This window comes from Paroedura picta, chromosome 3 (assembly GCF_049243985.1).
Source record: "Paroedura picta isolate Pp20150507F chromosome 3, Ppicta_v3.0, whole genome shotgun sequence".
In the NCBI taxonomy this organism is placed as follows: Eukaryota; Metazoa; Chordata; class Lepidosauria; order Squamata; family Gekkonidae; genus Paroedura; species Paroedura picta.
Genome location: NC_135371.1, coordinates 22,238,800 through 22,253,829, shown reverse-complemented (window position 1 = coordinate 22,253,829; position 15,030 = coordinate 22,238,800). Strand labels below are relative to the sequence as shown.

At 45.1% G+C, this 15,030-nt stretch overlaps 1 protein-coding gene across 29 annotated transcripts in view; it reads left to right on the top strand.

Annotated features, from left to right (window-relative positions):
• The window catches only part of MAGI1 (membrane associated guanylate kinase, WW and PDZ domain containing 1), a 566,279-nt gene that overhangs the window by 479,899 nt on the left and 71,350 nt on the right, over positions 1-15,030 (top strand). For all 29 annotated transcript variants that reach the window (XM_077325070.1, XM_077325078.1, XM_077325089.1 and 26 more), the window contains one exon: positions 13,414-13,445. In XM_077325070.1, the coding sequence (XP_077181185.1) occupies positions 13,414-13,445 (32 nt within the window). The remainder of the gene's footprint in view (positions 1-13,413; positions 13,446-15,030) is intronic.

Here is a 15,030-nt window from a genome sequence, read left to right as displayed (position 1 = left end):
GTGGTTTCCGCAGGGCTTCGAGGTCCTTGTGGTCGGTCCAGACCTCAAAGGGGATGGTGGACCCCTCAAGGAAGTGGCGCCATGTGGAGAGGGCGGTTTTTACTGCGGCCGCCTCCTTCTCCCAGATGGGCCAGTTCCGCTCGGTCGGGGAGAATTTGCGGGAGAGATAGGCGCAGGGCCGAAGTTGACCCCCCTCCCCCCTTTGTAGGAGGACCCCGCCAATGGCCTCGTTCGAGGCATCGACCTGCACCACGAAGGGTCGGTCGGTTTCGGGGTGGGCCAGAATGGGCTCTGAGGTGAACAACCGCTTGAGGTGTTCAAAGGCCTGAGTGCAATCCTGGGTCCATGGCAGAGGTGCCCCAGGACGACCGTCCCTGGCCCCCTTCCCCTTGGTTTTCAGGAGGTCTGTGAGGGGCAGGGTTACCCTGGAAAACCCCGGGAGAAAGTCACGGTAGAAATTGGCGAACCCTAAGAAGGATTGGAGCTGACGGCGGGTACGGGGGACCTCCCAATCTAGGACCGCCTGGACCTTAGTGGGATCCATCCCAATCCCCTCCCCCGAGACCCGGTAGCCCAGAAAGTCAACCTGGGATTTGTGGAACTCACATTTCGGAAGCTTTGCGTACAGCTTGTGGTCGGCGAGGCGGCGTAAGACCTCCCGCACCAAAGCTGTGTGTTCCGCCTCGTCCTTGGTTATTATTAATTGGTTATTATCAATTTGTCAGGAATCAGGCTGAGCCCAGCCTGTGGAGTCCCAGGTGAAAGCACATCCGAAATCCAACAGTCAGTTGCAAATTTCCAAGAAGAGCTTTATTAGGCAAAGTCCACAGATAGCTACAGCAGGCCAAGATCTTCCTAAGCAAAGATCTTGATAATAACAAGGTACAAAGGAAACAAGGAGGGTAGATATAGGGTCCACCAAATAAGGGAGGGGGACCCAAAGGTTTCGGCGGGAGAGGGGGTACAGGTGACAAAAGGAGATCCGTTCTCAGGCCGCCAGATGGCCCGGTGCCTTATCGGGAGGTTGGCACATTGTTGAGACTTTGCTGTCTCCGCAAGGACACTTACAGTAAGATTGATACATTCATTGGGGCTTCTCGCCCGCTGGGAAAGGAAGGGAGTGAAGTTCTCAAGAGACAGGTTTATTGCTTTATGGCCTTGGCCGAAGAAGGCAGGAGAGTGTGAGAATATGCAGGGTCTGCAGGGAGCAAGATGGCATGAAGCTGGGGGGGTTCATGACACCTCCTTTATCACAAAGACTCAAGTCACAATACAAAATTAGAAACCATTCCAATGACAACAGTATTGGCTGCATAGAAATACCCTCATGTCAACTTCTGTGGAATAAAGTTCGAGTCCAGTGGCACTTTTAAGACCAACAAAGTTTTATTCAAGGTATGAGCTTTCATGTGCATACAGACATCTGGGGAAGTGTGCATGCACACAGAAGCTTATATCCTGAATACATTTGTTTGTTGTCCAGGTACAACTGGACTCAAACTTTGTTCTGCTGCTTTAGACCAGGGGTAGTCAAACTGCGGCCCTCCAGATGTCCATGGACCACAATTCCCAGAAGCCCCTGCCAGCAAATGCTGGCAGGGGCTTCTGGGAATTGTGGTCCATGGACATCTAGAGGGCCGCAGTTTTGACTACCCCTGCTTTAGACATTCCGTGGAATGACACCTGTGTTTCATTTGACTCAGGATAGTTATATTTGTAAATGAGGAAACTATATGGATAAGACAAAATTTCTGCAAGTTCTTCTCTTGGCTTCCAATTGTCTTATTTCTTGGTGGACTAACAGAGCAATACTCAGTAGGTCTCTATGTAAGAACGTTGATTGAGGAGCAGACTTCCTTCCAGGATTGTTGTATTGAAAACCAACTGTATTCATGGAAATATCCATGGCCTTGTTATATGAAACATCAAGGGCTATTTCTCAGGTTTTTTTTTTTTTTTAATAAATCCATTTCTGTGTGGGGACATAGAGAGTGGGAGGAATATATGTAAAATGCACATTAATGGTTATTCTGTTACTAGAATTAAAGCCCATTGTGGCTGATACAATGGACGCTAGCAGGAGGGGAAGGGGGGAAAATAGCAAAGAGAGAGGGAGGTAGAAAGGGAGACAGTGAATAAGATTGAGAGAGCTTGAAGGGGAGGGGTTGTCCAGTCTATAAGGGCATGAGGCTGAATACGTGTTTTGTGTGTGTGTGGGGGGGGGTTGTGGTGGCATGGTAACAAATGAGGGCGTGGATATGGGTGTGGTTTGGAATGTTAGTTGAGAGAGGGAGAGGACTGAGCTTTGGAAATTGTGGCATAGTGGTTACAGAGCTATGTCCTCAGATATGTGAAGGGAAAAGCAGACTGGAGACTCATTTTAGGGGGAGATTACATGGCAACCAATTCCTCCCAGTTTTGTGGCCCTACTCCTTCTGTCTCCATTTTTTTACTGCTGATATGATATTATGTGCCCCCATGCTTCTTTCACTGTTGCCCCTTAGAAGAAGAAGGGCTGGATTTTTGTATCCTGCTGTTTTTGTACCCTACCAAAAGGAGTCACAAAGTTGTTTATAAACACCTTTTCCCTTCATCTCCCCACAACAGACAACCTGTGAGGGTGGTGGGGCTGAGAGCTCTGAGAGAACTGGCAATGGTCCACAGTCACCCAGCAGGCCTCAGGTGTCTCTAAGCAGTTTAAAATCACCTTCCCTTCCTCTCCCCATAATAGATAACCTGTGAGGGATGCAGGTCTGTGAGAGATCTGAGAGAACTGGGAATGGTCCACAGACATCGAGCAGGCCTCAGCTCTCTCTAAGCAGTTTAAAATAACCTTCTCTTTCTCTCCTGTGAGGGAGGCTCCTAGGGAGGGCGGCAAGCATAGGGACCAGCCCAATTGGCTCGTATTCAAGAGCGGACACCCCAGACACACTCCTCCCACAAGGCTGTTTCACAAATATATAGAGGAACCATGGATATGGATGTATAAGTATGCTGTGGCAAAACAAAACATTTGAACATCAGAAGTGCTGGTGTACACAATTCTACAAAAGATTTGGAAAATGTCCTTATTGCATAAGTAAGCCATTTTTTAAAAGTAAAAAATATCTGCAAGCATTCTGTCTCCTTCACTCCCATTTATGTATTTTTAAAAGCTTGTAAATGTTTGACTTCCATTAAGTCCTTGAACTGGCTTTTATTATTCTGATCTTTTATTAAAATTTTTGCAGGCAATATTATATGCAGAATTAGTTTTGTCCTCCTGCCCTCCTCTTCCAAAGAACATTATTGGCCATTAATGTTAATTATTAAGAGCTCCTTGTTTTGTACTTGGAAGACAAACATATTGATGTGCATTTGCTGAGTAACTTGTGTCTGGGTTCTCCCTGCCACATAATGAGAGATTTGTATTCTAGTTCCAATATTCTATCTGCAGTAAGATGGATACCTCTGCCCTCCTGTTGTTTTTTTTTAATTGTCTTTTATATGAGAGCCCCAGGGAGCATTTCCCAGCATCCCTTCTCTCAACAAATACCCAACAGTATAGCATTCCATAGATCTACCAGTACAGCTTCATTTTGAAATCTTGATCTGGAAATCCGTAGGTACTTAAGTTAGAGAGACGTAACTTTGCTTAACAATTAGTAAAGCATTTAGGGAGATTCATATAGGGTGAGGCAAACAGGAGGTCATGTCACTCAGCCATTCTCAATGACCATTTCCACACTGGGAACTTCACTGCCCCAGCTCCTGTGTGGAAGCCAAATCCAGAGTGGATGAGGTGCACCAGGCCAAACTCCAGTCTGTAGCCCGGCGTGAGCCTCCAGTAAGGAAATGGTCAATGGGGGCCATATAGCCTGCCAAGGGAGGTGTGACTCTGATACATTTAAAGGGGTCCACAGACTGAACAATGCGAGAAGAGGAACCCAAAGGGTTTATGGGGAGGGGGGGGCTGGTAACTGAATCGATCAAATACCCTTTTTGATATGTATAAGATCATTAATTGCTAGAAAGTTTGACCATCAAGGGAAAGAAAAAGGAATAACTTAATCTGTTCCTTTGTGTGCACTTGAATTAATGCATTCAAGAAAAACAATTAATGTACATGCTTCTCTTGCTCGAACGTTCTAGACATTTGTAAGCCAAAGTATACTTAGTTTACTCTTAGCTTAGTCCTTTTTTTAGCCTAGCTCACTGCACAAACAGCCAGCCTAATGTAGGGGACCCTGGAACCCAAGAAGAACTCCTAAAAGGGTCATGACCCAAAAAGGGTTGGGAAGGGCTGAGCACTGGTTAAATGGTGGTGATTACTGGTGAGTACTTTACACTGCAGTGCCAAGTACAACTTTGCGCTTCTAAGCCCACTGAAATCAATAGATTTAGAATGACGTAACTCTTTTAGGATTGCGCTATTAGGTTATTATGCTGGCTCTTCTCTCCAAGGTATCTTAGTAGCCGTGAGTGTGATTCATAGATCTATAGATGGGCCACCCAGTTTCAAAGCGAATAAATAATTTCCTCTTAATGCAACAGCAGAAATCTTTTGCAAAACTAATTTATTAGCCCTAGTAGTCTCCTCACGGACAGCATATCATAATATAGTAAAATTAAAGCCATTATAAAACAGTAAAACCATTCTACAAAAATTGCTTAATTTTTGCTTGGTCCCAAAGTGTCATTTAACAGGTAGAAGAATCGCATATACATATTCAGCTTTAAGGAGAAAATCGAGGAATGAGAATAGCAGCTTGATAACAGATGCCCATGATAATCTCAGGAATAATTAGTTTGAGGCAATTTCTCAGTTTAGACTATCTCTGTGCCTATGCATTAATACTTCAACAGGTAGGAATGTGAAATTAGTCTTGAGTACAAATTCCCTTTTGCATAAAATGTCACTTGTTTTTCATGGGATCGCTATCATTTCCCCCATATAAAGCATTTGTGCTAAGTTTTATCTTCCTGTCCAATAGAGGGTGCTGCATGTTCAAATAATTCATGCATAATTTCTATAGGCTTCTAGTAGCAGAGGAGACTTACAGGACCCTAAACTATTGGCAAAGATTATGCAAGACATGAGATTGTCACGTAACATGTTCAGTCTATCCCTTCTCCATTCTGTTACACAATGGGTCGACTCCGATCCACTTTTCCACTAGTGGGAGGGAGGGGACTTAACCACCAAGAAGGCTATGCTGTAAATCATTTGGAACAGGGGCTGCAATAAGCAGTGGAATTGGCAGAAAGGATAGCGGGATGCAAACCTCATGATTGGCAACCAGTGATATGGGCTGTAGATAAAACATTTGATGATTTAATGCAGAATGTGTGATACGCTGTGGAGAATAATTCAGTCTTGTTCACGTTACAGTGACCACACATACAATCTCTGTACATCTGTTTGTAAGAAATAGCCAGCATGTGTTCATGTTCCCAATGAAATGGGGGACCAGTACCGGGGTAAATGTGCAGTGTCACACAAATACACATGGAGTTGCCTTATATTGTTGGTTCATCAAGGTCAGTATTGCCTGCTCAGACAGGAAGCTGCTCTCCAGAGTCTCAAAGGGAATATGAAAGAAAGATGTGCTAAGTTACAATCATGTGCAGGTAAACACTTGGCAGGATGGCAGAAGTGATTAAGGAATTTCACCACACACCTGCATGCCATTGGGGAAGGAGTGGCATTATATAATATTTTCTAATCTTAAGGTAAAGGTATCCCCTGTGCAAGCACCGGGTCATGTCTGACCCTTGGGGTGACGCCCTCCAGCGTTTTCATGGCCGACTCAATACGGGGTGGTTTGCCAGTGCCTTCCCCAGTCATTACCGTTTACCCCCCAGCAAGCTGGGTACTCATTTTACCGACCTCGGAAGGATGGAAGGCTGAGTCAACCTTGAGCCGGCTGCTGGGATCGAACTCCCAGCCTCATGGGCAAAGATTCAGACTGCATTTCTGCTGCCTTACCACTGCGCCACAAGAGGCTCTTGTTTCTAATCTTACAGCCAGTCTTCCACAAGCCATTTCCTGATAAATGCTGCTGATGACTGATGGTAGATGAATATGATTCTCTGTTCCTCCAGTAGTCATTCACCTCTCATGACCATCTCTCTCTACATATATTGATGGAATCTTCTTTGGGAACCTCTTTCCACTTCCATATTGGAGATGATATTGTGATTTGTGAATCCTACTTCTCTTTTAAAACCTCTGTATGCTCGAGGTTCATCTTTGTTAAGCCTATTGAGATTCCTTTCTTTCATCGGTTTGGCCAAGACTTATGAAACTTGTCTTGCTTTTGATGGTGGGGATCCTTTTTGTGTCCTGAATACATGGATTCAGACAGCATTTTTAAGAAGTGATCTTCCCTATCAGAAAGACATAAAAATGAGATATACAGTGAATCATATGATCATTTCTAATCTTCATCGTTGTTTTCAGAAGTGCAGGAGGAATCCTCAGCTGTGGTTTCTATTTGACTGGTGGTAGACATTTTGTACTGCTCTGCATCCTTTGGATGAGAATTCGTAATGCAGATTGCAGCACATTTATTTCCTGGCTTGGCCCTTGGCAGCTGGGAACTGGTAAATATGATCTGATTTTTAAGCTAGCAAACAAGAAAATTTTCATAAGGAAGTATTTTCCTAGGAATTTTTGTGGGTTTGATCAAATGTAAGCCACTGGTGCTGTATGTATATGTTTTATTATAAGTCTTGTGTGCATTTGTTTCTTTTGTCAAATTATTGCTGGCTCTGCAGCAGACTCTGGCACAGAGCAGAACCTTCACAAGATTCACAGGCCGTCCAACCCTTGCCAAGCAGCGGCTTGTATCTCTTTTCCACCCTATTTTTGGGTATATTCAATCTTTTCTGGATAACATCTGGAATTAATGACAGACATTGAGGGGAAGGTTTATTCTTGTTTATTACATTTTAACATTTAATAACCTGGCACCATAAATTATTCCCTGATTTAATTTTTAAAAATGCAAAATGCTGCTTCTTGCATCTTTCATTCTGTTAATTCATTTAGGAGGATCCCATTGTGAGGAATATTCTGTGAGTGTGCATGTGCACAAAAGCACAGGACACAAACTTCATGAACATTTCAAAGGCTTTACATGCTGGATGTGACTGGAAAATTCTACAGCTTGTGAAGAGAGCACTTTTTAATTCAGTGTATTTCAATCAAATTCATCCTCTGAGTCACAGATATTCTCCTTTGTATAGCTGAGAAATGAATACTTCGCAAATTTAACTAAGTTAACTCTGAGTTTTTTGGATTCTAGTCCCACTTTTTAGAAGTGGAATTGAACTGATTTTTTTTTAATTAACAGTGGGTTCACATATGTTGACATGTTACTTATGACTGTGTTATGCATTCAGACTGTACCATGTATTACCCCTGCAATGTTTTCTGTGAACTGCCCAGAGCTGTTGGGGAGGGTGGTATAAAAATCTAATAAATAAATAAATAAAATGTATGGAGGTGGCCACATCAGCATGCTGCTCCCCCGTGAAAGCGATCAGAGTCTTGAAAACCTGGATCATTTCCCACATTGCTTTAGGCCACCCTAGAATAGCCATCAGTTCAATGTGTTTATTGTATGGGTGAACAGTTCCACTCTGTTGATATTCTGCAGTTGCATTGTGCTTTCGGTTTTACTCTACTCGCCTTCCAGCAAAAGAATACAATTTTGGAAAGTTGATATTAGATTTTGTGCAGTTAAAAAGTTCCTCTCCCCTGTTTTCTAATCTGGTGAGCTGGGTTTGATTTCCTGCTCCTTCTCCACGTGCAGTCAGCTGGGTGACCTTGGGCTCGCCACAGCATTGATAAAGCTGTTCTGACCAAGCAGTAACATCATGGCTCTCTCAGCCTTACCTACCTCACTGGGTGTTTGTTGTGGGGAGAGGAAAGGGAAGGTTATCGTTAGCCACTTTGAGACTCCTTCTAGTAGAGAAAAGTGGCATAGAAGAATCAACTCCTCTTCTTAATTTCATTATAATGCACAGTTTTTTGAAATAAAATGTTTGCTGGGTCCTGCATGTGAGGTGTGTGACAGCGAAGCCTGACCCAACTCAAGGGCTATGATTTTCTTGAATAGAGGGTACCAGTTGTAGGGAAAGGTGGATCATTGGTTGAGAGAAAATTAAGGTAGTGGTGGATGGGAAAGAGAGGAGAGGAGAAAAATAGGAATGGCAGAAGAGCTATGTGAGCTTTCAAAGATGGAAAAGAGTGAAGGCAGAGAGAAATAAGATTTACCCCACAGGTCTTGTCGGGTTTATTTTAGCTAGGAGGGCCCATATTCAGCCAGTGCTGAGGCAGCTTCATTGGGTACTGGTTGTGGCCTGGATCAGGTTCAAGATCTTAGTGTTGCCCTTTAAGGCCATTCATGGTCTCGGACCCACATATTTGAGGGACCACCTTGTGCCCTATGTTCCTGAAAGGGCCTTGCATTCTGCAGGCTCCAACTTATTGACCATTTCTGGCCCTAGGGAAGCTCGCCTGGCCTCAACCAGGGCCAAGCTTTTTCGGTCCTGGCCCCTACCTGGTGGAATGAACTCCTGGGGGAGTTGCAGGCCTTGGAGAGCTTTCTGCTTTCCAGAGGGCCTGCAAAAGGGAGCTCTTCCACCAGGTTTATGGTTGGGGTCAGTACTAGACCAAATGGAAAATGGGTCCCTTCTCCTGTTGGCGTCCAACATATTGGCGCCCATCATCTGGTTTCCCCATGCTGTATCTGAAAAGTATGTTTTAGGTTATAATGATTTTTGCCATCTGTGGAAGCTTCTGTATTTGATAATGGAGTTTTTAATGGGATATTATGAGGTTTTATTGTATTGTTTGGCCTTTTTGTAACCTTTTGCGAGCCGAAAGTGGTGAGCTAGACATCTAATAAATTATAATAATAAGTCCTAGTTTCATGCATGACCATGGTTTGTATGCAACCCTAAAGCAACAGTTGAGAGGATCCAGATTCAGGACTCTTGAGGGCACTCCCCACCGGGACCTGGTGTCTTAGGCATTCAGAAATAAGTGCAAGCATAGAATTGCCTCGTCTAAGGCAGCAGGAGCACATCTGGGGAAGGAACCAGCCATTTCCATCATTCTATATGAAGATCGTAACATCTAGTATCTGAACATGTGAGACAGTATTTATATGGCACTGATCTTTTACCAGTTGCCCTTGCCAGCCTATCAGACATATGGGAGTAATACAAGGCTATTCTTAACTGCTATTGTAACCATTTCTTGAAGTAATTGATGTAAAGTGGTTTGAGTACTTTTTAAAATACTATGCAAATATTTCCTATTATTAGCGTGTATTATTTTTGTCTTATTTTATTCTTTTGAAACTGGGGTATGGAAGAATGGTTTTTTTTAGTGAGTGATAGCTCCCCGTAGGGGAAAGGGGAAGGGAGCACCGTGTATGCGTTTTTGCTTGGGAGAGAGGCTGGGAAACCAACAGGCCCTAAACCCCTCCAGTGGTCTGCCAGTTGCTAAGACTATGTTAGGGAGGGAGGAGAGATAAAGAGGGAGGGCATGAGCCAGTGGGATGGGGGGTGCTTATTGCAGCTGGGGTGTTAAGATAGTTATTAGGTAGTCTGGGCCTAGTGTTAGTTGGTTCCAGTTTGAGGGCCCCAATGTGGAGCCAGGATCCCAACAGAGGCCAAGGGTGATATTGCGGGGGGTGGAGTTTGGACAACAGAAGAGATGGTAGCTACGCGGACCAGTATGGGACTTGGTTGTAGAGATACAGCCCTGGGCACATTTGCTCCTCTTCTAATCTCCATACCATCCCTAGATGGGTGAGGTGGAGGCTAGGGAGGAACTGACTCTTGCAATGCAAGATCAATTAACAACAAGACCTTGACTCTGCATGATTATTTTGCCGAGTCTAGGGTTGACTTTGCTTGTGTGACTGAGACCTGGGCACAGAAAGGTGAAACAGTGGCCCTGAAAGAACTAGCCCCACCTGGGTTCTCAGTCCTGCTCCAATCTCGGCTCCATGGTGGCACCGTCCCTGGGTCATGGCTCTGACCTGGTGTCAACCATGGCAATGATAGGGCTATCACAGTGTTACCGGTCCTGCACATCATGCCGGTTACTACCTCAATCCAATCTTCAGTGCTGGGATAGAGGTGGGTCTGGTGGTGGTGTCTGTCATCCCATAGGCAGACCACTATGCCCTGTGGGCCCAGATCAAGATTCCACCCCTCCCCTGTTTGGGCGATGTACACATTTTAGCCCAGAGACTTATGGATCCAGTGGGATTCTGGAATGCTCTACAGGTCCCGATGCCACCTGGTGACTTGTTGACAGTACTGCTGGAGGACCTGCAGTCCCACCTTTTGGCAGCTTTACCGTCTGCATGTACCAACCAGTTGGTGGTTCATGGCCCCCAGGAAGCTCACCTGGCCTTGACCAGGGCCAGGGCCAGGGCCTTTTCAATCCTGGCCCCAATCTGGTGGAATGAGCTCTTAGAAGAACTGGGGGCCCTGCGGGAGCTACCTGCATTCCACAAGGCTTGCAAAAGAGCTCTTCTGCCAGATCTATGATTAAGGTCAGGGTATGGATGATCAGATGGACTCCTTCAGGAGTGACCGCCATGAGGGCCAGACTATTGCCTCATGGCAGACCACCGGTGTCTGTAGATTCCCCCTATGGCGCACTGACAGGGAATTAGTTGTTGCAGGGGTGGGAGGAAAGGTTTTTTGCCACCAGGGTACATCATTTTAATGGGGTATTATAAAAGCCATTTTATGTGGGGGCTTTACAATGTAACCTGCTGCAAAATAGCTTGCTGATAGCAGCAGGGAATAAATATAATAATAATTATCAACAACAACAGCAACAACAGATAAGGGAGGAAATGTGAGGGGAAAAGGAAGGGAGTCTCTGTGTATCTGTGCGTGTGTTTGTATGGGAGGAAGAGAGGGAGGGGAGGAGGCTGAGAAACCAATAAGTAAGGGGGAAACAGGAGAGGGGAGTCTGGGCGCTTGTGGATGTATGCAGTAGGAAGGGAGGCGGGAGGAACCAAGGAGGAGGCCAGGAAACAAGCAGGGGAGGGAAGGGAGTGTGTGTGTGTGTGTGTGTGTGTGTGTGTGTTTGCCAGGGAGGAAGGGAGTCTTGACCAAGTAGCCCCAGAGCAGATATGTTTCACATACCCTCTGAGAGTCAGACTGTCAGTAGATTTTTAAAAATAATCTGAACTATTTTCATGTTTGCTGTATGGCAGATAATGTCTGTTTGTTGGTATTAATATAAACAGTCTCACGTTAGTGGCAGAACCTCCAATAATTGTGTGTCCGTACACTGACTTTTTGCTGTTGTGCAGCAATTATGAACCTCTGTTCTAGTTCGCTTGCTCTTTGAGATTCTCCATGTTTCCCTCTCTTACTGCTGCCACATGGAAGGCCCACTTGGATTGCTTTCTAAATTAAAACTTGAAGCAGCCGTAACGCAGACTCCAGTCAAAAGAATAAATGTGCCAGCTGAAGGAGAATAGGAAGCGTTGCTAGGCTGCTGTTAGACAATGCTAGATTTGCCACGTGTATCCTATGATGAAAAACAGTGACACTATTTAGGGCAAATATTATACATCTCAGTGACTAACAGTGATGTAGAACATGTGAAAATGTAACAATGCGGTGGGCAGTCCAGCAGCACCAGAGCGTTGAAGACATTTTAATGTGTTATTAGTCACTGCTTGCTGTTCTTTCTCCCTTGGAATTTTTGAGTGTACATGAACGTCAGCTGACTGGGACATATGGGTCCCGGTGATCTGTCAGGTAGCAATGAGTCAGTCTGGAGTCCTGTTTCATTCTCACAAATCCTTGGGTACCTATTGTTTTCCCTCATTCATCTCTCTCAGTACAGCATGAGTTAGGAATGTGTTCTTCACCTTGTTGCATGGAAAATGTGTTAAAAGGAAAAGAGAGCTTTGACTAAGTGGTTCAGTTTTAAAAGGATGGAAGCAGATTTCAGATGGTTGTGTTCTTTTGCACTTTGATCCACAAAATGGGGGAGGGGGATATTTCTGTGGCATCGTTTTGGCATTTTGCTCCACTGCCCCTTTCCCTCCAATTTCTGAGGTAATATCTTTGTTTTAAAAAAAGGGGGGGGACCTTTGGCGTAGAGCAGGGGTGGCCAAACTGCGGCCCTCCAGATGTCTATGAACTACAATTCCCATGAGCCCCTGCCAGCGAATACTGGCAGGGGCTCATGGGAATTGTAGTTCATAGACATCTGGAGGGCCACAGTTTGCCCACCCCTGGCTTAGAGCATAATGTTCCTTTACTATGCATCATTTCCCATAAGCTTCAACTCCTTTACTGATGGGGATATCATGCTGGAAAAAGTGGTGGTAGGGAAATTCACTTCCTCTGGTTTCCCTCTGCCAGAGAGGAGATGATATGCGGCAGTTCTCACAGGGATGGTCTCCAAAAGGCAAAATTTCCTCCAGGCGTTCACTCCAGAGCCTTAAAAGTAATGTTTCATTTGCGTTTCCCTCACTATTAATTTCTTGGAAAGACTCCCATCTCCCCTCCCCTAGCTAGTCACTTCACCTCTCTGCATCCCATTGGCATCTGTGGCAAGACCAGAAATTTAAAAAAAAAAAAAACATGCTGTGCTCTGTAGAACTATCCAATGATGGTCTCTTCTTATAATATCACACAGTGGGCTTGGCACCAAACTTAGGGTTTATTTCCATTTTTTTAAAGGTGGGGGGGGGTATGTGCCCACCTTTTGTTCTTTCCTTTTAGCTTTGCTCGGCTGAGCATCTCATTTCAAAAGCTTGTACATAAAAACCTGTCTCCTCAAACAGAAGTCTGTCTGTCTACCCATCTCTCTCTCTCTCTATCTCTCTCTCTCTCTCTCTCTCTCTCTCTCTCTCTCTCTCTCTCTCTCTCTCTCTCTCTCTCTCTCTCTCTCTCTCTCTCTCTCTCTCTCTCTCCACTACTGTTCCGATTGGTCTGATACCTTTGACAAGCCAGTCGCGTCAAAAGGTAATATCCTTGACTTAATTGTAAGCTAAGACTCTCTTAATCCAAGGGAGCGTTTGAGATTCTGTCCAAGTGTTCAATTTCCCAGGCCGCTGAGGTCTGTGAATTTCTTTCTCCAGCCTCCAGGCTGCTGCAGCACAAGTCAGCATAGCTAATGCAGATAGATCTCCTTCCCCCATGCTCTCCCTTTCTCTCTTTCCCCTCCTCTCTCCAACTCCCCCCCCCCACCCCCCGAGCTTTGATTCGATATGAACAGACTGGCAACTCCGATGCGAGAGCAAAATCTGACATAACTCTGCAGATGGCTACGTTTGGATGATACACCTAGGAATTTTTTTTCTTTTAAGGAAGGTAATGATTTATGTGCTAATAATTCTTTTTTTTCCCCCCCTTGTTGCCATTTTTCAGGACTGCCAGCTCCAAAGAAGAGTCCAAAGTCGGTAAGCACTTTTCAGCTACTATACCTGTTTGATTATTTTTGTCTGGGGGCATGGGTGGGCGGTTTCTGGAAATATAAATGAAAATACGATGTGTGTGATTGGGGTGGGGGGGAGCTCGTGTGTATGCCCAGCAGCTGCTTCTTTCCTACCTCTCAGACCCCACCCCAAATCATTTAGTTTGAAAGTTGCTGGATATTATTCTATTGCAGGGCTAATTGCTTTGCACCGGCTTCTGCTAAGGAGGAGAGCCGGGAAGAATGCAGTGCAGAAATTGGATGGCGGGGGGGTGGGGTGGGGGAGAGAAGCTTGAATGGAGAGACGACTTGGATGGGATTCAGTGGAGTGACTTCTAGATTGCTTCTTCTTATGGACTGAGCTTCACTGGCACTTTATGTACCCCTTAAAATGCTATTGTTTCTTTGTTGAATGATTGTGAGGGGGAGGGGTCCCTCCTCCTCCCCCCCCCCTCCTCCTCCTCCTTTTCAGCTCATGCTTGCTATCTGTGGCTTATGTTGCTTTTTGAGATTTTAAGTGCATGGTTTTCAAGGCAGAATAATAATCATTAAAAAAATCCTTAAGCCTGCTCCTTTACGGGGTGGGGTAGGGGACTGTGTCACGATACGCATGTATCGTTCTACTTTCCAGCATTTAGCTGCCTGAACATTGGAAGTGCGAGATGGTTTCTTGTTCTGTGGAGGGCATCCTTTGTTGTTTTTTGCTTGTGTTTAGCAGCATTACGCTGCAGGTGTGGATTTTTTTTTAATCTGCTTTTTAAAAAGGAGATGGTGGGGGGGATCAATATTTCCTCGTCCTTGCTAATCGTGTTTCCTTGTGGGAGTGGTTACCTCGTTGACATGTGAGCTAATAGCTTGGAGATTATTGCTAAAAGTATAATTAAAACAGGATTCAACCACTCCAGGGAAAAAAAAGTCCAAATTAATGAGCTCCGAGCGGGCAAGGAGAAGAGCAATCTATTTTAGAGGGAGTTAGTTAACTGTCTAGAGGGTGAAAGTTTTTCCTTCTGTGTGAAAAGGGGAAGGGGGAGGCAAGAGGAGAATCTTGTTTCCAGCCAGTTTTCAGAAGGGAAGGATGAGGTTGTTGCAGTAGCACAAGACCCCGCAAAAACTTCCCTGACTGTCCGTATCTGAGCTGCAAGATTTGTAAGGCCCCCGACCCAGTCCAAAGAGAAAGATGGACAGAATTATCCTCCTGCTTTTGATGCAAGTTTCGCTGCTCGTCCAAAAGGAAAGCCCTGAAATAATTAATGTGTTCCTGCTGGCTTAGGGCTGTGCTGATTAAAGTCACATGACCCCGGGCCTCTACCGTCAGTTTATATTATCGTTGGTGAGGGCGGAGATCACCGTTTACGTTCAGCCTCAAATCCCACAAATGTCAGACCGTACGGGCTTTGCTTCTGTGGCACTGTCAGGGAGAAATTCAGCCTTTGGTTCAAATGGAAGCGAGCATGCAAGGGTCACACAACCCTGCTGGATTACTGGAAGAAGGAAAAAAGGTGTGTGCTGAGAATGGAAGAGCAATTTGCTCCCAGTCAAAGGGCCAAAATGATTTTTCAGTCTTCTCTCCC